This window comes from Cynocephalus volans, chromosome 17 (assembly GCF_027409185.1).
Source record: "Cynocephalus volans isolate mCynVol1 chromosome 17, mCynVol1.pri, whole genome shotgun sequence".
Classification (NCBI taxonomy): Eukaryota; Metazoa; Chordata; class Mammalia; order Dermoptera; family Cynocephalidae; genus Cynocephalus; species Cynocephalus volans.
The window spans coordinates 6294887-6317647 of NC_084476.1; the positions used below are offsets into that span (position 1 = coordinate 6294887).

General features: G+C 50.8%; 1 protein-coding gene and 1 pseudogene across 2 annotated transcripts in view; one reads left to right on the forward strand and one right to left on the reverse strand.

Moving 5' to 3' along the window:
* Positions 1–22159, forward strand: part of MED27 (mediator complex subunit 27) — a 203333-nt gene extending 181174 nt beyond the window's left edge. Inside the window, exons 7-8 of one of the 2 annotated variants that reach the window (XM_063082283.1) lie at positions 19440–19517; positions 21616–22159. In XM_063082283.1, the coding sequence (XP_062938353.1) occupies positions 19440–19517; positions 21616–21750 (213 nt within the window). In that variant the 3' untranslated portion in view covers positions 21751–22159. Of the gene's footprint in view, positions 1–6740; positions 6918–19439; positions 19518–21615 lie in introns of those variants that run through there. The other variant, XM_063082284.1, reaches the window with a different exon arrangement.
* LOC134366092 (small ribosomal subunit protein eS4-like) lies at positions 1992–2742 on the reverse strand (annotated as a pseudogene).
* Positions 22160–22761: the final 602 nt, after the last annotated feature.

A 22761-nucleotide genomic window follows, 5' to 3' on the forward strand; every position in this document is an offset into this window, starting at 1 on the left:
GCTTCCTTTTGAAAAACTGTATGGGAAATGCTAGAAAAAATGAAAAGTAGCTAGAGAAAATCCATGGGTGCTGATGGTGAAGCGTCCCTTCCCTGGACCAACTCAGTCCCTGCGGCTGATGGGCGTCTCGCTGCCAGCCCCCACAGCAACAGGGCCAGCTCCCTGCAGGGCCACAGCCAGCTTCTTCTCTTCTCGTCCATCTTCTGTCTCTGCTCTCGTCCAGTAGTGCAAATGGTAGAGAGCTGGTTATGATTTCATTCCCTCATCGAGTTCAACAGCAACTAATTACTGAGTCCTTTTGCCAGGTACCAGGCACTGTGCTAGGTGCTAGGAATACAGGGGAAAATAGATGGAAGCCTCATAAAGAGGTAAGGTGGCTCAGCTGGTCGGTAGGGCTGGTGACTGGGAACAACAGGAGGGGTCTCCTTCGGATTAGGGTGGTCAGAGGAGGCCTTCATGGGAGACTTACACTGAGGCAGGCCGTGTGAGAAGGAGCCAGCTATGGGGAAAGCCACAGAAAGGGATTCCCAGGCAATGAAAGCAGCAGCCCAGCAAGCTTGTGTTGAGGAAGGGCCTGGCGTGTTCTCAGAACAGATGGAAGCCGACTTGATGCAGCACATGCGGGGATGATGTGGCCGTGGGAGGCAAGACCTGGGTCAGGCAGGTGCCTCCAGGCCGTGGTACAGAACTTGGATTTTATTCTCAGTTCAGTAAGAAAACACTGAAGGGATTGATGCAGAGGAGAGACATGATTTTAAATGCTTGGCCCAGGTTATTCCCACCGTGAGAGATGTCCAAGGCATGCCAGGGAGCAACTCATTTAAAGTGAACAAATCCTTGGCTTTTAATATATTCACAATGTTGTGCAACAACTACCTCTATGTAATTCCAAAAGATTTTATCAACCCAAAAGGAAATCCTGTGCCCATTAAGCAGTGAGCGTAGTACTTTTTTGTCAAAGGGGCATAATGGCCTACCTTCTAATGGTGTTTATGTCAATTCATATGGTTCCCTGGACCACTGACAATGATAAGGGTAAGCAAAGGACAGATGCCGTGGATTAGGGGAGCAGTGTGAGGCTGAAAACCACACATTTGAGGAGTCTATACAAGGATTAAAAATTCATGATCTTATCACAGCTAAATGCAATGTGCTACCTTGGATTAGATCCTCAAACAGAAAGAGGGTATTAATGAAAAAACTGGTGAAATACAAATAAATAAAGGGTGGTTAGTGAGTACCCAGTGGTGTTTTCTTGGTTGTGACAAACGTACCATGGTAATGAAAGATGTTAACAGTGGGGGGAACCAGCAACTGTGTCATCTTTGCAACTTTTCTATAAATCTAAAACTGTTCCAAAATAAAAAGTTTATTTAACAAAGAAAATCACTGCCTTGACTTTTCTAACACTCCTTTCTTAGCCACCTGAGCTCCGCCAGAAACATGGTGGAGGAAATCACCTCCGTCCGTGGTTCCGGAGGCTGAAGGAAAGAAGGGTGTGGTCCTGCATAGGCGTTAGTGCAGGGAACTAGTTAATCTTTTCGTTCTTCTCTAAGTCACCACACCCGAGGTGCCACCTTGGTTGGCATGTGTGCTGCTCAGCCTTCAGTGCTGACTTTCCCATGCTGATTGTTATTTCCCCCCAGCAGCTGGGTGAGAAGCATTCTAAGGAGAAAGAACACTGCTCACGATCTGCATCTTGTTTTGCTTTAAAATGAGGAACATTAGAACTCCTGTTTTTTCCTTTAGCGGGTTCTTTCCTTAATGTCCTCTGTCTTGTTACGTGAGTAACCCTAATCCTTCATGAGTGCCCTGAGCGTTCCATCCCATAACCTGGTGGTTAGCAGTAGTCCAGTTTCCATTCCAGTACCTTTAACAAGGGAGGGGGGTACACAGGATCGCCTTTGCGTATCTTCTTGTTTTTTTCAAAATATTTTTATAGGTTTTTTTTTTTTTTTGAGAATTCATTGTTTATTCAAAGAAAAGCAACCTCACAGCAGTTCAGCCAGGCTGCTCTGTTTAGCTGTCAGCCTCTTGTCTGTCTCTTCAGCAGTAGTAAGTCAGATGCCCTTTCCCCTGGGGCGGGAAATCCAAGTTTTATTTCCTTTGCCAATGACAAAAATGTTGGAAAACCTCATGGCAAAGCTGTTGCCGTTGGCATCCTTCACACGCACCACGTGAAAAGAAACAGGATGTCTTTCCCTTTTGATGATCCCACCAGCACAGTCAAGGTTGGCCCCACGGTCACCATACACACATTTGCCTTTGTCGAATTCGCCCGTCCCTAAGTCAGTCTGCACTGTGTCGTTCACCTTGATGAGAGGGTCTGGGTAGCAGGTGGTACGAGCGTCATGAGTCACCAGGAGTGGGATTCCCTTTGTACGACTTGTGTTTTGCCTCTTCCGCTGTGATACGGTGAACAGCAAAACAGCCCTTGGTGTCACAGACCAGGCGGAAATGCTCACCTGTCTTCTCGATGCCGGTGACATCCATGAAGCCAGCAGGGTATGTGACGTCCGCTCGAACCTTGCTGTCGATTCTGATGAAGCGCTGCGTACACTTCTCCTTTCCCTCGTCTCCAGTCAAGGTGTACTTGAGTTTACTCCCGAGGAAGGTGATGATGGGGAGACGTTCCCTCATCTTGTGGGGACCTGTCGATGGACGAGGTGCATGTACACCTGCTAGTCTGCCAAGCATCCAGTGCTTCAGCACCGTGTCACACTGCAAGTGCTTCTTGGGGCCCCTGGCAGTGACGAACCGCTTAAGGAAGACAGCCCATCCCCTCCCGGTGTGACATCCTCTGCCCAGTATTAAGTATTTTTTAAAGTGAAAAGTTTATTAGGAAGTTGTAGAATGTATAAAACAGGTTTGGTGAAGCATAGATTTAGAGACAGTGCTATATTTTTATTCTCCCTCCCCTGAAATTAACCTGCAAAGCACTCGTATTTATTTAAGAGTGCAAACACACACTGAAGCAGTGTTTAAAATTTGATACCAGTCTAGTTGGAGACATTTAGGAGCACCTGCCAATTCCTTCCTTACAGTTTACGGAACATGTTTGAAGCAGTAAAAATTGATGAATTCTAAGGGATGAGAATTTTATCTTGACTGGTGAGTGGCATATCATCTGTATTTGTGCAGAACCCTTTCTGAGATTCTTTTATCATCTCTACCGTCACCTATTTTTAACTAAATGGACTTGACCTCTGATATTGACCTGTACTAGATTAAAGAACCACTGTTGGGGACAGGCGATAGTGCTGTCTGATTAGAACCAAAGGCAGATAACGTTGAAGTCCTTTTCTTCATTTAGGGGAAGGTAAAAGTATTAGATTAAAGAGTCCTCTCTCTTCCCTGCTAAAACATTGTCTACTTGCTGTCAAAGGAAGGAATATATTGGAAAATAATGTAGTGCAGAAGTAAGCTTAGTCCTTTATCAATAAAGCTTTCAACTAATCGTCACACAGAATGGGTTTAGGATTTTGTGAGAAAAGTCCGTTTTCATATCATGGTGCTTGTGGAAGAGGGAGGTGGACAGAGGAAGAGTGTGTGGTCCGGTGTCCTCAGGGCAGGGACTGACTGTGCTTAATTCACTGTATTCATCTCGGCCAGGTCAGTGGCCAGAGGGTAGTCGTCCTGTGCCACAGCCAGGCCCTACCCTAAATGCACAACTGGGACCTCTTTGTCTGTTGCGGATTCTGAAGGCCTGGTCCTGCTTACCGGGTGATGCTTAGCATTTCAAACTCAAAATGCCAAAAAGGATTAGGGGCAACATTTCTAAACTCCGCTTTTTAGGATCAACTATTTCTCAGAATCCTATTTTCTTCCTGTCCACCCTCTTAAATTTGGGGTGTTCTGATTGATGTTGCTTATAGAATTTCCCAGAAAGACGCTTTTTGGGAGCACCATGGTAAACATCCCCTTCCACCCCTCATCTGTCTGATTCCACCCTCCAGGTAGACCGGCCAGGGTGGGGTTAGTTATCAGCACCGTCTAGAAAAGCACAACCCCAAACAGTGAAGTGCACTGGGAGAATAGCGTGACCTGGTGACGGAGCATCCTGGGTCATCAATGAGAGGGGATTTCACAGGCAGAAAAAAGTTCCTAAATGTCCTAACTGTGGTGGAAGATGCCATAACCACACCCCATCTCTGAGATGGGAATTCTTGGCTTCTGGCAGCAGCTTGTGCAGCATCGTGGAGGAAGTCTCTCCCTGCACTGCGCTGGTGCAGAACCCCGAGGACTTCCTTTCTTCGGCGTTCATTGTGTGGTTGCAATTACTGTGTGCTGGATGTGTTTTCCTGCTCACAAGTAGCAGCAGTGGCCACCGCAGAAAAACAGCCTGCCAGGAAGGCGGGACGCTTTCTCCTCAATGTGACAAAGGAGGGGCTTGGGATGGGGGACTGCCTCGCAGAGCCAAGCCAAGCTCACACTCACCTTTTTATTTCTGGAAAACAATGTCAGGAGGTAGGAGAATGGAAGAACACCCCTGTCAAATTCTCCTCAGTCCGTACCTAACTCCCTGGGTAAAAGCCAAAGCACCTGAGGCTCTGTAGCAAATCCCACCACAGGAAGCAAAACTTGGCCTGCCTTTTGTCCACAGACTGACTGTCAGCAAGGCCTTTTCTGTCCTCCTCATTAGACCCCTTCTCCAAGTGTGGGGACGTGGCGGAGGGCTGGGGACAGCTCACTGTGGGTCCATGGCTGCTATCAGGCTCCCATCATTTACTATGGTCCCCCAGAGGCGCCTTGCACTTGGTCCTAGGGCGAAGAAGCTTTTTATAGCCAGCAAGTCTCCAGCAGAGTAGACTCAGAGAATGGGACTTAGAAAATGGGGGACCATCTGAAAGGGCAGAATCACAAAGAGCCAGGAAAGGTTGCAAGCGTGTTCATATTTTTCTGACATTTAAACTCTGCAGGGGCAGTCGCTGTTTTGATCTTTAACCCCCTCATTTCAAAACAGTGTGCGTTTTCATCCAGGAACTTAGGAGAAGCGAGAGCAACTCTGCAGCTACTCGCTGCATTAAACCCCGGCGGGCGGCTGAAGAAAGGGGCCGAGCATGTCCCGCCCCAGGGGGGCAGCTGGAGAACCGAGAGGGAGTGTCAGAGGGACGCGCAGGCTCTGCAGCTGCTTCACTCAGAGGCAAAGGACAAAGCATGAGAGTCGCAGCCTACGGATGCCCAGCTCTTAGTCCCAGCTCTTAGTCCTCAGTCGTTCTGCAGGCAGCAGAGGGACACATAACCCTTTCAGGCCTGCACCAGCAGAACACAGCTGTGGCCAGGCGGCCTGTCCAGTGGTGGACAATGTTCTGGGCAGAGTGCCACCGCTTCTCCATTCCATATGCTCTTGTGTGTTCTTTGACATGAAAGACTGGGCCCTATCTGGGGACAGACTTTTTCAAGGGGTGTTTACTGAGTGGCCACCACGTGCTTTTCAGTAGAAGAGATTAGTCAGCCCTAGAAGACTCACTTGTCTGCGGTTTTAGTGGATATTAGGTGGATGGCTACATTGAACACCTAGCATAAACTGAGCACCTGCCCAAATAGTGCTCACAAATCTAACCTGTTGCTGATTGCAAGTCCTAGGAAAGGGGACTGTCCCAACATGGGATGGTTCCCAGAGTAGGGGAGCTGTCACCCACTTTTGAGTCAGGTGGTGTGACATATGTTACTTGAGCATATGTACCTGCTGTGGCATTGCACGCTGCTGAAGAGCCTGAATAAATAGTCATCAAATTATTTTAAATCTCTAAAATTTCCTCCCAACCTCATTTACTGTTCCTTTCTAAACCTCTCTTCAGAAGCCTCAGATGGAGACCTGGAAGAGGTTGTGGTGGAAGGGGTCGGCGCTCGGCCAGGCCTGCCCTTCCCCGCTTAGCGCCCTGGCAGGCAAGGCTGCCACGCTGGGGGACCCCAAAGCCAAGGAGCACCACCAGAGCGCCTTCTGCTTTTCCCAGGTTGCTTCCCCCGACATCCCCATCTCTTAAATGCTGATTAACTTTTCCCAATGAGGAGAACTTGTGTTTTAAAGACTGAATGTTGTGTCATTTGCGTTGTTTCTGTGGCTCTGTCGCTGCCTCAGAAGTATCACACTACCCATGTGATAGAGCTGAGGGGACAGCTTTCACTGTGCCACAGGGTAAGTGGGCAGAAGTGGGCAGTTTCATGTAGGAAGGTATATTCCATCTGTGGACTCTTGACAAGTGACCCGTGGACTCTGACGAGTGATGTGCGGGAGGAATGCATGCGGAGCCCAGTCATGGGCTGTGGACGAGTTTCAGGGAGGCAGCAGGGTGGGCAGTCCTTCCCCAAGCTGACAGCAGGGCTGTGTTGACCAGAACAGATAAGCACGGGCATCAGCTCGGGGCCCTGGGAGCCAAGACCAGCAGGCAGGGCTCGCTAGGCTTGCCCGACAGCTGAAAGCTGTGTAGCACCACCTTCTCTCTAAGGGGTGCATCTGAGTATCCACAAGCATCTCAACCCAGCCGAGATTTGACCACTTGTTTTCCTCTTATGACACCCCAGTCCCTTCCCTCTGCAAGGCCCCCTCAACCACTGCTAAGTGTGGCAGTGGCCAGGTGCTCAGAGGACACAGTTCATGGTGGAAGTGGAACTAGGACAGCCTGGCCCATCCTGCTTTGGGCATCCTGAGTTGCCCTGGAAGTGGTTTGTGGTTTTCTGCCATTAGTGGAGTCACAGAGTGGCTGTTTATCATGTCTACCACTTGTTTCTTCCTGCAGCGTTGCACGGGGCGCAGTGTGCTGCCCATCACAACCTGACGGCTGCTTCTGGGAATGCCGTGCATGCTAGTGTCCGCAGGCCTCCGTCCTGCAGCCTGCAGGCTGCCAACCACGCCTACCCACTCCCTAAGCCCTGCCGACCCTGGCACACTCCCCATGATGACTGTCCCAGAGAGAGGCCGCGCAGCATGGCAGCTAAGAGCCGTGTGCCGCGTGATCACATCCCAGCTCCACTCTCACTCCCAATGTGGCCTTGCTTGCCTCAGTTTCCTCATCTGTAAAGCAGAGATCATAAGAGTACCTGCCTCCCAGAATTGATATGAAGTTAATGGAGGTCACAGGCATGACGCATGAGGTGAATTTTAGGCCATGACCTACTCAACTTCTCTGAAACCTGTTGCTGGTGACCACTCTCTCCTGAGAAAGTTCTTCCTCCACCTCCAGCCTGGTTTCATCCTGCCAGCCTCCTGCCTGGCCAACCGCTCCTCGTGTCTTTGCTGCCAGCTCTCTGATCTCTTCACAGCAGACACGGTGGCTCCAGCACAGGCTCTGGAATCAGACGGGCTGGATTCGCATCCAGCTCTGCCATGGGCTAGCGGGGACTGTGGGCCAGGAGTTTGGCCTTTCCGTAAGCTTCATTCAGGTCCTTCATCCATGAAAAGGGTGAAATGAGAAAACCTGCTTCACAGGTGTGCACTGTGAGGATTTCCATGACAGTGCTGATGAGGTGCGTGGCACTGCAGGTTGCCCTGGCACACACTCCATAACGTCACAGCTGTTACTATGATTGTCACAGAGGGATGGAACTTGGAATCTGCAGCCATGCAGGTATGGGCCATTTTAAGTTAGGTGTTTTTTGTAAAGTAAACCAAATCTACCCACTCCTGTCGAAGCGTCTTCCATCTTCTCCAGGCGTGTTATCTCCTTTCCTGGTCAGAAGGTGTGCAAAAGAAGAAATAAGACTCCAGACCACAGCCACACTCAGCCCTTCGGGCAGCCTTGATGTGCCACTGTAGAATCTGCATCAGTCCCTAGTGTCCTGAGAGGGCTAGTGGCCCCCTGGCAATCTCTAGAAGGTGCCTGACATGGATGTGTTCTGCCCTGATTCCCGTATCCCCTGGTGGCACGGGGCTGGGCTGCAGGCACCCTGCACTGTGGCCTCTCAGCTCGACACTCACTGCTTCCTCCTCCTGCCATTGCCTCCAGTTTGATGGAGAAGGTGGTGGTGTCTGTATTTTCTTGGGAGCTCAGATGTCTTGGATGTTTCTCTAACTGTGAGGCTGCTCCTACAGAAAAGTCCATCACGTCAAGTGGGTGCAGAACAGTTCAGGTATCTCTCTGGGCTTGGACTTCCTGGCAGCCAGTGACAGAATCTGGCATTTTACCATCTGGAAAGCATTGAACTTTTTTTGCTTCACATCTAAATGAAGAACCTTAATTCCTTAATCCTGAGAAATGTCAAGGACCCTTCATGTGTGCCTCCTCTCAGCCCAGCATGAGGCCTTTGGCAGAAGCAGAGGGCTGGTCCGGACCCTGGAGAGTCCCCTTGCATCTACTCTGGGATCTCTGTTCGCCCAGGCCCCTCCTCCCCAGTGGTGCCCCCTGACCTCTGCTTTTCCCACCCCCTCTCCTCTCTCACTCTGCTCCCCTTCTCCCACTGGCTGAAAAGAAACTCCTACCCACTTGATCTCTCATTCACTCGGGGCCTTGCTAGGTGAGTGGCACCCAGTGCAGAGCCACAGGGAGGACAGAAATGAAGCAAGCGTGGCCTCACCCTCAAGGATAGCACAGCTGGGGACAGGGGCATTTGGTCACAGGCCTGGCCGGTGCTGGGTTGGGGTGTCCAGGGAGTGCTGCTGGAAGTACAGACAAGGGGCCTTCTCCTCACCCAGGAGATGGGGAAGACCCCTGAGCTGAGTCCCAAAGGGTGAGAGGGGTTTAGCCGGGGAAGAGCATTCTAGGCAGAGGGACCGCTTGAGCACGGATGCAGTCAGGAATGCATGTGGGACGGGGGCGCTCTATAGCAACAGGATTGCTAGAGTGTAAAGTGAAACCGAAGGAAGACAAGGCTGTGGTCCAGGTCCTCAAGGCCTCATGTACCATGCTCAGGCATTCAGAAGGGTCTTGATGGTGGCTGTGGGGTGGACAGGGGAGGCACATCCACCTCTAGAGGCTATCTGCCACCAGTCTGTGCTCAGGAGTCTGGGGAGTTGGGGGCATCCTTTCTGAGCGCTAGTGGCATCTTGGCTGAGACTTTAAAGAGGGTGGGGTTGAAACCCCTCAAACCAAACAAAAACTCATTTATGGAGACCCTGGTATGTGCCAGAGACTACATTAAGTACTTCACATATGTGGGCTCATCCTTCTCAGACACAGAGCTTGGTCTCAGAGGTGTGAGCAAGGATTTCAGGCACAATGGACTAGCTGTGTGCGTCTTCACCTCCAGTTTCAACCCAGACGGCCCTGCCTCTGGTCCCATCTCAGAGCAGTATTGCCTGGCTCCAGGGGACAGTCAGAAGCCCTTCAGAGCCTATGCAAATGGCTCCTTCATCAAGCAGAGAAAGAAATATTGATCTCAGCCAAGTAATCCTTAGTCCCTATGGGCTTTGATGAGTTGTTCTCGGGCCTCTAGGCCCGCTGGACCTGTGGCATATAAATCCAAGGGACAGATTAGAGAGTAGAGCTGCATAATAAAAAATAAATCCCCTGTTTCCGCTCTACTCTACTTTTATCCCATTTTAGAAGCTTGTCTCTGCAGCACTCCCTGTCACCCCCCCACTCAACATCACTTCCAGGACTTCACAGCATTTCAGTTTTGAAATAATGATGGCTCCTCTCTTCATGGAATGAGTACTCTTGGGACTGTTTTAAACATTCTTCATAAACCCAGTGCACATCCTCAGAGCAACACTGCTGGCAGGGCGTGCCATCTCTTTAAACATTTAACACTAGGTTCGCATCTTTGACTCCAGGACCCACAAAGAATGTTCTCCTTCCAAGAGATTCCTAGAAACCCTCTCCTTAAGGGTGGGTCTGTCCTTGGCAAAACACCTAGTAGAGACCCAAATTCTTGTGCTAATCTCCTTGCCTAACGTTGAAGTGTATCCACCCAATGAAAGTTCATTTTTGAGTTGTGGGAACAGCATGGGCACAAGTAGCAGATGTTTGGCTTTGCTGCCTGTTAGTTTGTGCAGCAGAGTCTCATTGAAACCCACTGAGCTGGGAGGAGGTTTCCAACCCGGAGAGCAGTACTGTGCTTATGGTCTCCCTGGTTTTGAGGCAGATTCTCAAAGTTGTTTAGCCAGTCCAGAAACTGGACTGCATGAAGGTGACATATCAGAGCAGTGGGTGGATTTCTGGAGTGGCCCCTACTTCTTCCTGGGACATGTCTGTCCTTTATAAAAGAACAAGGAGGTTTCATCTCACCCCTCGGAGGGCCGAGGGCAGAGTCTGTCACAGGCTTTCCTGCGGGCACAAAGTGTGAGTGTTGCCGAGTGGGTGTGTGAGAGGTAACTGGGCCACTTAGGTAGGCCCTGCAGCAGTGACCGCTGAAAACCTAGACCTCGAGGGGCTTGCGAACATCTGGCCCTGATCCCAGCCTTGTGCTCTTTTACCAAGCGCCACTGGGGGACTGATGTGGCCAAGGTCACCCAGGCAAGTATAACTAATCCAGGATTGAACCACCATCTCCTGATAGTTCCTCTCTGTCCTCCATGCTGCGTTTTAGTTCACTTTAACGCAGGTCTGAGAGAATCTTCTCTTCACATTGTGTGGAAGCAGGCATTGGCTGGAAGGAAGCCAAAATCTGGGTCTCTACCAGGCTTCTCTTTAAATAAGCAACTTCTAAACACTTGAGTACTTAATTTTTCCTATTTATGTATTAATCTTGCAGGGGAATACTTTTAATAGTCAGAGGCCCCCAGTCTCCTCACTTAGCAGGCGAAGGCCCAGGGCTTCGTGGGCTGTGTGCTGGCAGATAATGCAGCTCAGTGCCATTAGCTGGTTGCATTAGGATGAGCATTGCATATTTGCAGGAGCCCTTGTTCAAGCCCAGCTCACACCCGGCGCCCCCTGGTGGTGGGAAGCAGGCAGTGACCTGCTGCGGCCTGCGTGGTTCCTAACAGGGCTGCACGTCAGAATCACCTGGGGAGCTTTTCAACCACACGGGTCCTGGTCCTGGCTAGATCTGCCTTCTAGAAGCTGCAGAAGGCTCCTGGCAGCCTGCCTTTCGTCTGCTCCTTGCCTGCATGCTGTTCTGTCAGCCCCCCATCCTGGCCTGGAAGCACGTATAGAGGCAGAATGATGCCTCCCACATTAGGGGCTCAGGACCCCATGGGGACAGTCACTGGATCACTGAGAAATACAAGGACCCCTGCTAAAAACCCCTGGCAGGAAGTGTAAATTTCCATTTAAATCACATACCTCAAGTTGAAAGTATTCAGACAATTCTGAAACAAGTGGGAAGTACAAGGAAACGGACAAGTCTTGCTGTGGGTTGTGCCATAATTCCTGTCCCAGGCTGGCAACTGGCACTCATCATCCCAACGCTTGCTTTTTACAAGAGGGACCTGCTGGGGCACCACAGTGTACTGGGAGAGTTTCTCTTCCTCCCTCTGTCTCACTGATCCTTCCTGTGGCTCTACTGTGTCCTTCCATCTTCCCGTGCTCATACAGAGGAACAAAGCTCTCTCTGGTCGCCAGAAAGCCTGGGCTCCAGAGGGTTGATCTTCAGCAAGGCAAGCAGTCTTGCTGGTCCTAACCCTGCTCTCTTTGCCCCACAGCCAGGGAGGGCCTGAGTAGGAAGAAGAGTTTGGGCTCTATATTCCAAATTCATCCTCGCACCAATAGGGTCCCTCAACGCCCTGCCACCTTCTGTATGCTGTGATTTTCATCTCCCTCAGTGAATGTGTGTGCACACCCAAGGGATGCTGCTGCCTTTTATTCACCCCATTTCCCCTTCCTTGTACAAGACAGGGAGACTCACTTAACCTGGAGGTCTTCCCGAGGGCCCAGCAATGTCTGTGTTGAACCCTGTGGGCAGGGAGCAAGAGAGGTGGAAGCTTCTAGCAGAGCAGCAGAGAGGACATTGCATAAGTGGCAGGACTGGGTCGTAAGTTGGGAGACAGGAGATCGCGTCTCAGCCCCGCCAGAAAAGGCGGTGGGTTCCAGTTCCTCTGGGGAGGGGGGCCTAGCTATGGCACCTTTCTGCCTCTTCCCCAGCCCCCCTGCCCCTGGCAGCCTCTGTCCACCCTGAAAGGCCTGGAATGGGGAGGCCACCAGGCGTGGGGTTGAGAGTCTGGGCACTCACGCTTGGGCTCAAGCGGTCTGCACAAATCCCTGCTCCGCTACTGAGCAGCTCCTCAGCTTGGGCAAGTCACTTACCTCCCTTGTGACTGACTTCCCTGACTTATGAGTGGCAGTTATACAGTGCCTCCGTAATAAGGTTGTTGTGGGGATAAAACAGGGTGGAACCACAGTGACCCACATTTACTAGGTGCTAGCTGTTTGTCAGACAGTGCTAGGTTCCCTCGCCCCAGGTCACACAGCTCATATGTGACAGACGGGACCCAGAGCCTAGGTTCCTCACCAGGCCGCACAGTGTAGACCAGCCCTTGCACCAGGTGAGTGCTCAGTAAATGTTGCTATTATTGCAGGCAGTGCCGCTTTTGGTTCAGCTAAAATCGCTCGTGATCTCCAAAGCGCCCCCCACTCTCAGACTCGGGAGGGAAGACTGTCGGGCGCTTGCACACAGGCTGGCAGGGGACTGGGGAGACTGTGTTGACTGGCACTCCTTCCTTCCCCAGCATGTTGGCTGGCAGCTGCTTCAAGGTCTCGTGAAAGCGTCCTTTCTCCTTCCCCGGGCCGTGTCCTCCCGTCGGGTCGGGTGTGTGAAGACCTCCTCTGCCCACTGCGAGCTGGGAGAGGGGATTGTGGTGAGCCCCAGTTGGTGGAATAGGAGAAATCGGAAAGTAAAGTTAACAAAGCAGTGGGTCTGCTGACGGGCAATGGAGATGTCACCCTCCTCAGAGTAGGTCACCTGCAGTCCAGCATTGAGATGGGGTGATGCACCCCAAATTAGGCTGGAACATCTGCAGTTTTTCTTTGCCTTGAGGTGAAACGGGGTATCTCCTAGCAAAGTCTCCTCCTCTTTTTGAGAAGGTCTGTCCTCCTGTGCCCGTTTCTCCCACACTTGCTGGTCACACACAGCACTGTCCCTCCCCGCCAGCGTCTCTGCTGCGTCCACTGTCTTGCTGGTTTCTTTCCTGCCTGTCCTCCCTCCCTTTCCTTGGGTGCACCATCCACTTTGATCTTTTTACACGCTTTTTTTCAAGCGGGCACTCGCTAGCGCCAGCAGGAGCAACTGCCCCCCTTCGTTGGGAGCATTAGTGCCCTTCCCGGCCTTGCTGCGAGGGAGGGCGGCTTTTATCTCCCGGTGGAATCTCATTAGCTTCACTGCACAATGGGACCGAACCTCGGCTGCTGGGGAGTCAATTTAAATTAGTTAATAGCAAAATTTTTTTCGCCCCAGGCCTGTTTTTTCCACGTCTTGGATGCTGAGGAAAAAACATCTTTGTTGTTGAAAAGTGTAAAACAAAAAAATATAGAAGATGGAATACCTTGACAAAAAGGAAGATCATTGTAGGTGAATTTCTCCAATGTTCAACAACCATGACTTACCGGGAGCTTGGGGGCCCAGCCACAGGAATTCAAAAACCATCAGTGCGGGCATTGGGGAGGAAGGGTGGGAAAATAGCAAATCAGTCAGCTTTGTTTCCTTCTTTTAAAATATTTCAGTAATTGGTGTCGGGAAATCGAAAAAATTAAATGATTGCATTAGCTCTAGAAAAAAATTGTCACCATTTGGCAGTTAAAGGGAATACTTTATACTGGATCTTTTGAAAAAAGAGGATGAATTTGGCCAGATTGCTGACCAGTAATGGAAAAACTAATTAGATATGCCTATGAGCCAGATGCCAAAACAGAGCTTTGGTGCATGACTCCAGCCGAATGTGGACAAGACATTTTCTAGCTAATTCACTTTGTTCTGTTGAGCAGTCTGCTAGACAGCAGCCACACTTGCACATCTCCTAGCCTGTGCCTTGCGTCAGGACTCCAGCTTTCTGAAGACTTCACCACGCCAGGAGACAGAGGGCACAAGCTGCCCAGGGCACCTGGGCCACTCCTTTATCTTACACACCAAGAGAGCTGTCCGTGGGGGGTCGTCTGTTGGGAGGTAGGTGGGCAGAGCTCAGGCCTTGCAGTATCTGGGATCAAATACCTGTTGTGTGGCTTTGAGCTTCTTCCCAGCCCCTGTAAGTCCGATTTCCTCTTCTATAAGATGTAAGTAGTAACAGCACCCACCTCAGAGTTACTGTGGGAATTATGTGAGAGGGGCATGTAGGGCTTGGTACATAATAAGCTCTCATTATCAGTAGTTACAAGTTAATAAAATATCTGTTCTGTTTTTTATAAATAGGATAAAAAGGCACCTTTCAGAAATCAGGAAACTCCAGCACTTCACAGTGCTCACTGTGAACTGTGGTGGCAGCATTCATTTTATTCATGAAACAAACTATCCTGATTTGTACTCCATTGTTCTGTGCCCCAGAATTAAATGCCTGCCCCTTTGGGGGCCTTTTCCCTATAGCACCTGGAATGTGCTATAGCCTTGCTGCTCCAAACCTGGTCCCAAAGCAGCTTGGCATCATCACCTGGGAGCCTGCTGGAAATGTGGCATCTCAGCCCCGCCCCAGGCCTCCATCATCAGAATCTGCTTGTTAACAGGATTCCCAGGTGAGGTGCGTGCTCGTTAGCATTTGCTGCTTATGCCTTTGAGCAGCCCTAAGAATAGCTTGGAGAGGCCGGCTTATTTTCTGGGCCCTACCCCGGGAGGTTCTGATTCTAAGTCTGGAGTGGGACCCATGAACACAGATTCCTAACAAATTCTCAGGTGCTGCCAGTGCTGCTGGTCCATGAACCACACAGTGAGGAGCATCGTTTCTGGAGAGGAAATTCTCTTGGCCAAGCTCAAACTTGTGTGCACCACGACAAACAGGAGTCGTAGACCCGCAAACACTGAGCTCATTTCCGATGGGAAGTGAAGATCCGTGGGGCACGTGTTAGTCTGGAGAGGAGGGCGAATGCTGCGGTCACAAAGCTCAGCCCCTGTGATGCAACACAACAAACACTTGTTTCTTGCTCACGCTGCACATCCATGCTGAGTTGTCACAGGGCTATGCTCCAGGTCATCACTCAGGGACCCCAACTCACCAGGGATTCCCCCATCTGGTGACTCCACCATCTTAGTATGTGGCTTCCAAGGTCGCTGGGGAAGAGTGAGTGTGGAGAATCCACATGTGCTCGTCACAGACCTCCAGATGGAAGTAACACACACAGCACTTCCGCTTCCTGATGCACTGGCTGGAACAATCCGTGTGGGCCCGCCTAATACAAGGGAAGCCAGGACGTCTTCCCAGGTGCCCAGGAGGGAGAGGAGAACTGGACGGGGTGACTACTGGTAATTTCCACCACAGAGGGAAAGTCCAAGATACCCCAGCACATCATTGGCACTCCAAGGCCCAGAGTCTTCAGCTCCTGTCCCCCCGTCCCTACCCCTCTCAGGCCCTTTCTCCACCCACCTCATCAGAGCCCCTCTCCCTGGAGGTCTCAGGGACAGAGTGGACCATTCACTCCATCAGCAGGTTGCATGTAGAACCTCTGTGTCAGGCACTAGCGGATGTGGTCTCCGTCCTCTAGAGTTCACAGTCAAGTCAGGGAAACTGACACTAAACAGAAATGGCAAAAATAATTATATCAGTTCAGAAGTGCGGAGTGCTATGAAAGAAGAGAACTGAGCAAGGAGATGTAGCCCATCAGGGAAGGCTGGGAGGCTTTCTCCCGGGCCCAGAACGAGGAATTCTTATTGGGGCCGGGAAGGAGAGGCCTGGGCAGAGGAAGGGCTGCGAGGAAGGAGGGAGGAGACGAGCCTGGAGGAGCTAAGAGGTGAGGACAGAGGGCAGGAACAGGCCCTGCTCGGTTCACGTCCCATGATCACGATTTTGCGTTCTGTCCTAAGCGCTAAGAAGAGGGTTTTAAGCAAGAGAGTAACACAGATTTGTGGTTGAAGAATAATCGCTAGTATTTACTGAACAGCATGCACTTCGGCGTTATTCTGTTTGCTCCTCCAGTTATCCCGGGTGATAGGTACTGTTTGTTATTGTCCCCATTTCCCAGATGGGAAAACCGTAGCTAAAAGAGATGAAGTAACTTGCCCAAGGTTGCCTTGCTGGAAGAGGTAGAGCAGGATCCAAACCCCAAGCCCAGCCCTCCCCTTTGCTGCAGTGTCCCCTCTGAGTGCAGCGTGGAGGAGGGGCGAGTGCAGTGGGCAGCTGGTTGAGGCTCTTCTGATCATCCCAGCAGGAAAAGACTGCGGCTTAGGCTATGAAGTGGCAGTAGAGGTGGGTAGAGGCAGAAAGGTTCGCGATAAATAATTTGGAACTCTGAAGCTCCTTGAGTGTGAGAGGTGTGGGGAGAGAGCAGGGGAGAGCCCAGGTTTCTGGTTCAGGTGTCTGGGCGGATGGTCATTCAGCGAGAACGCTGACAGGAGAGCAGGCCTGGAAGACTGCTCCCAGTGTTCCTGTGATTAGCCTGATGCCTTGCCTGGGGATGCCTGGAGAACCCAAGTTCAGCTAGAAGAGCTCAAGTGCAGAGGTCAGCTAAGGAAGGGAAGAGGAGATGGGCACAGGTCTGTCAGGCCAGGGAAGGTGAGCCCACACACAGGTCAGAAAGCCAGGCCAGGCACCAAGGGAACAGCAGAAATGGGGACAGGTTTCGGGCATCTTGGCGGCATTTGTGTCGAGGTCCTAGATTCCAAAGGCCCCAGGGGCCCGGCAGGTACCACAATGAGCGGAGTAGGCTCTGGTGTAAGACCCCGGAGCGCTTGGGCAAGCTGCAGTCGCACCCTGTCCAAAGGCACTGTCCTCCTCAGCTCCTGCTGATGGTGGCTGCTTGGATACGGGGCTGTGGGGGGCAGGGCCAGGTCACAGTCACTGTGATGATCAGGAGCTGGGCCTTGTGCTGAATACTTCCCATGCTTAGACTCATCTAATCCTCACAACAGCCTGTGGGACTGTCCCCGGATCTTCTGACACTTCAAGAGAAACTGGGGGTCTCAGGTGAAGGTTCCCAAATTTTAAATGTTAGTCATTTGTGTTAAAAATTGTGAAAAGAAAAAAAACCAGAAATACATGCAGCCGAACAAAGCATTCCTGCCTTGGATCTGTGGCCTCTGATGTGGTTGCCAGTCTGATTGGAGCCGGGCCCCCACCAGGCCAGCTCGAGCTGCTGAAATGGACGTACCTAATCTCATCCCAGGGGCCTCCCAGGGCTAGTGCCGATGGGCGTGCCATCCTAGGAAAGGAGTCATGCCCAGAACAGGATAGCAGGGCACTGAGGAACAAAGCCAGCCTGGCGTACTCTGCCACTACAGCGGGGGCTTCCTTACAGGCACTTAAAAGAAAATGGCAGGGCCAGAGAAGGAATTCTCCAAAAACCTTGCTGTTTTGTAGTGGCAAATGTAATTGCAAGGAATGTCTTGTTAGCCCACAAAATGGCACTTCCATGGGTTTTCTTAGCAGGAGACCTGGATGGGCACGAACCAGCCTTTCAAGTTCAGGGGCCCTTAAGGCCCAGGTTGTTTTGCTGTGTTTTGTAGCGTTAGCTTCACCCCACCAACCACCACCAGCCATCCTGCAAAGTTATCGTTACTACTGTTTTTTATTTTTTTTAAAAAAAAAGCATTGCTCATTTTAGAAAGCTGTCTGTCAAAAATGCTTAAAATAAAAGCAGTCTTGGCACTTGAAGGAATAAGTACCATTTATCTTGAAAGTCACTTGAGTAAGAATTTCTCAGCAGTGTTGGATATGGGAGCTGCTGGTGTTCTCGCACAAAAGCCAGTGCAGGGGTCTATGGTGCACAGCCTTGGGTGGGTGGGCATTTTTAAGTTTATTTCTTCAACAAGTATGTGTTGAGTACCTGCTGAATGCCAGGTGGTATTCTAGGCCTTGGGGATGCAGCGCAAACCAGATGGACATGATCTCTGCCCCGTGGAGCTTATTGTCTAGTGGGTTTCACCAGCAACCAGGAAGGTCACAAAAGTCCAGTGGGAAAGAGGACAAGGGCAGGGGCCAGGCCGAGCAGAAGAGGAGCGCGGGCGGCAGGGTGGGCAGGCCAGTGGCATGCTGCAGAGGAAGGCTCACGTGCCTGGCCTCGGTCTGTCCTCTCACCAGCCTTATGGAGTGTGTATTATTACAACCTCCATTTTATCCAGAGGGAAACTGAAGCTTAGAGAGATTTCGCAAGGGGCCAAAGCTCACCTGTCTTTAAGCCGGGGAGCCAGGAGCCCGCTTGCCTGGCCGCAAGTGTGGACACACAGCTGGACTGATTTCTGGATCATCTACAACTCACCCTATCGGGCCCAGACCAGCACCTCTGATTTCCACCTGACTGGTTGGCTTAACTGTGGCTGAGATTAATGTGGCTGCTACAACCACATTGTCTTCTGATAGGGGCTAGAAAACTAACAGGTCTACACAAGATAGGCCTGTGTTTATTCTTGTTCTCAAATTTTTTTTTTTTAACTTTTTTTTTTTTTTGGTGGCCGGCCAGTGCACGAACCAAACCCATGACCTTAGTGTTACAAGGCCACGTTATAACCAACTGAGCTAACCAGCCAGCCCCTTGTTTTGTTTTTTAAGCACAGCATTTATAATGCCAAGAGTTCCTAATGAAGACTATCAAATAGACCGTTAGTTTAAACCCGACTATCAAATTAGGTATAATCTACTAATTTGCTGGTTGATGTCAGGCATTAGCAATTCATGATGTCATCAAGTTCCAAACTACAAGGAATCTTAGACCAGCCCCTTTGTTTTTCAGAAGGGACATTGAAATGCAAAGAGGGTAAGTAGCTGGATCAAGGTTGGGGACAGTATCAGGGCTTGCACCCAGTACTCTGTCCATCTGGTCACCTGATGCCTCCAGTGGATTTCATGCAGTCTCACCCTTGGCCTTGCTGATAAACCTCTACTGCAGAGTCAGGAGACACTGGGCGTGGCCCACCAGGGCGCTGAAAACAGCCCACCCCCCTCGGAGAGCTGGTGAGACAGGCACACGTAAGGGGCAGGGCTCCTCAGAAAGGTGACATGGCAACCGTGAGGCCCAAGGGAAAGATCCTCAGAAATTACCAGACTCCTGATCCAAAAACACATTGCTACAAATTATGAGACAAAATGAGAATTAAAGGAGACAGAAAGAGACCGAGTACAGCGTCAGGAAAATTGTTCTGGCGCAAAGAGGAAGTGGGGCATGGACGATTGGAAATACCACTCTGCGTTCACGCAGCAGAGGCTGTAAACCCCTCTTCCCTTCCCAGCCTCTGCCATGCCCTCTCGTGGTGCCCCAGCCTGTCCGGATTTTCAGGTGCTGGAATGTTCCACACTCCACTGGCTTTCAGGCCTGTGTCCTTTCTGCCTGCAGTATACCTCCTCTCCCTTTTTCACCCCCACTTTTCCTACTTGAGGTTTTATTTTAGATGTCCTTTCCTCCAAGTATACATGCCAGGAGTGCATTTGGCCTACTTGGCTCCTCCGTGCTGGTTTGGAGTAGCTGCCAACTCCAGTCATTGTCCTTCCTTCTCAGGTGACAGACCATGCCACCACTGCCCTGCTCCACTATCAGCTGCCCCAGATGCCAGACGTCGTGGTCAGATCCTTCATGGTAAGTGGCTTGAAGAGTCAGGTCTGTTGAAACGCTGGCTCCTTTCAAGTGAGAACAGGCAGCTTGAAAAGAAGCTGTTGTGTCTTCAGACTTCGAAGGCCTCCCAGTGGGAGACAGGGCTCCCAGTGTAAAGCCGATACTTCTGTTAAGCTGGGAAGGGGTTTGGGAGAAACCCCTCTCAATTTAATTCACTGGTGTTTTCTCATTGCTGAACAAATGGTGGTTTCAGAAGTGATCTTCCAAAAGTTTGCAACATTGATGTAGCCAATAGATGTTTTATTGGTGCCAGGCCCTATGCTTGGTGCTGAGCACATAGCAGTGAACAAGACAAATGTTGGAGTCCCCCAAGACATTTAATCCTTAGATTTTCAGAGCTGGAGCTCAAGATGGGAGCAGCCATAGAGCAGCCATTCCAGTGGAGAGCTGGAGCCAGCTCTGCCAGCTCTTGCTAAATGTGCAGAATTTTCTAAGCTGGTTGTTCAAGCACTGGTAGCTTGAAATCGAACCGGCAGGAGTATTTACACCACAGAAATGGGCAAACACTGCAAGTCAAGACCTCTCCCCCACCCCCAGAGCCACTTTATAAGCCTCTGTCATGTGACAAGGCTAAAACATGCCCCCCATGTCCCTGACAGACCATCCAGCTGTTTTATCATCAGGCAGACACGACTTCCTGCTCTCACATTAGCCAGCAGGCTCCATCTTTCACTGCTGCCAGAACTCCCTTTGTTCTTCATGCTGGAAAGGCTGCCAGTTAGAGAACCTACGCGAAAGACTTACCTGTTAGCAAGTCCAAGCCCGTGTTGACAGCTGCGGGGGGACTCTCGTCCAGCTCATTCCGTCCCGGGGGCATCAGCGATTAAGCCTCTGAGAGAGCCCGTCGTGCATCTCTCGGAACATGCAGCCTGGCTCGTTGACTGGCACCAGAGCCTTGAGCGGCTGAACAGAGCAAAGCCGGGTGCCCAGCGGAGCTGTCCACAGGGTGGTTCTCTCGTGGTCGACAGTCTTCAGCGAGATCTTCATTTTTGGATAGATATGAGAGCACTTCAGAAAGTCCATGGAAAAAATGGAATTAAAAGACAACACACATATTTCTATGAACTTTTTGAAACTCTTCATATAAGGACTAGCTTTTCAACCTAACGTGTTGTAACGTCCAGCTGCCTTTGGTGACTGCTCAGCCCCGGAGGGTGGTTTCACTCAGTGGCCCATTGACCTCCTCACGTTCATTGCCAAACCCCAAATGCCTCGCCTTCAGAAGGGGGCGGCTGTCAGTGGGCCAGGCTCTGCCCCCGTGAAGCAGGATTCATATCAATCAACTTGGCCGACCTCTTCAAACGGCAGTTTTCTCTAGTGACATAATATGCAGGAGGACATTAAATGACGAGATTCCCATGTCCCTTTCACAGCGAGAACTTGCCCGCCTATCGTTGTGAGTGTGAGAATTGAGTTATGAGCATCTCATCCTTATGTATGATTCCTGAGAGAGCTCTGCACTCTGAACTACTCCAGCATGTATTTGCTGCTTATTATGTTATTTGGTGGCACCAGGGCTGTCCCCGCCCGCCCCTCAGGTATGTTAGGCCACATTGTGACAGTGAGTGATGACCTCTGAAATCAGATTAGCTGGAAGGCATGTTGACCTCACTGGAGGATTCTGAAATCATCATCTGTTATTCCAAGTCTCCCTTAGCACGTGCCCACGACCACTTCTTGGTAGCGAGCGGGGGAAAGAGGATCGTCTAATACACAGAAGACACGGGGCTCAGAAGTGAGATGTGGTTCTGCTCGTCCCCAGCGCCCCAGCTGGTGGGGTTCACAGGGACTCCTCAAGGAGCCCTTCCTGCTCTTGGGGGTAGGAAGTTCTATTTTAAAAACTCACTCGGTTAGGAGGGGCTGGGGAGCATCAGAATTGGAAATCAGCAGTGAGATGACCTTGTGGGTTCTGCCTGCTTCTCGCTGTGAAATCACAAGGTATCTTTTGGGGTCAAAGCCAACTAGGTTCTCTGTCCTTGGGATCGTTAGGCTTGACAGGAAGGATGACTTTGGAAGCGCCCAGATCCCAGTCTTTCATTTCTCCCCTCGCTTCTCTTTTTAGACCTGGTTAAGAAGTTACATAAAGCTGTTCCAGGCCCCGTGCCAGCGCTGCGGGAAGTTTCTGCAAGACGGCCTTCCCCCCACGTGGAGGGATTTCCGAACCCTCGAAGCCTTCCACGACACCTGCCGGCAGTAACCCCACCCAGCCCGAGGCCAGCCTGCAGACCCTCCCCCAGCACCTTCCCAGACAAGCCTGAAGGAATATTGATGGCCCAGACCTGTCTTCGCTGCCCAAATATCAGCACAGCCACTCTTTCCCTTTTGCAAAAAAGCATCATGTCCTCTGTGGCTGAGGGGACTGATTATGCACATTAGCCAGTGCATTGAAGGCAAAGATGACCTTTTTAGAACCTAATGTAAAGAAGTTTTGCAGCATGCTCTTCTTCCATGTGCGCTGGCAGTCCTGCTGAGTTGACCCTCCGGGGTCTGTGTATGAAGTCACTTCCGTGAGCTGTCACTGGAATGAGCTCTGTGTTCAGTAGTCACGCAGCTGTTTTTTTGTAACTTATTTTTTTAAGCAATAAATCTTTTGTATCCAGGACAAAGCTTTGCCTTTTATTTCTTACAGCTCCTTTTCCATTCAGTTTAGTGAACATGTGAGTGGATCTGGGCCTTTTGAAGAAAAACTTAAGAATGTTTGCTCTTAAAACATAGTGTTTTTTTAGAACACTCTTCCCTGTCTCTCACTTTCAGGGGAGAGGGAAGTGCTAGCAAATATCCATCTCAAAGATGTTTTGGTGGCTTGAGAAATGGGTTGTTCCTTTTGAGGAGAAGCGTGCAGGGACGGTACCTTTTAGCGAGCCAATAGCACACGCACACCCAGGAGAAAGTCTTGTGCCAGCCTAACCAGCCGGAGTGTGAGCGGAGCCAGGGGCAGGTCAGGCCTGCTTGTCCCGGGTTTCATCCTAAATATCACTATGAACCGATTCCATCCCGATCTGCTGCGCTCGTTCCGTGCCTCGACACCAACTTTTAAAGCCCTAACCTATTTCTGTGAAGATCATTGACCTGGTGACAGGCTTGAGAAGGCTGGGGGCATTGCCCAGGGCTTTCCCAGCCAGCCCCTCCTCACCTTCCCCCACCAGGCTGAGAGGAACCAGAGAATGGAGGGGATTTAGTGGCAAGGGGACCATAGGACAGTGCTGTC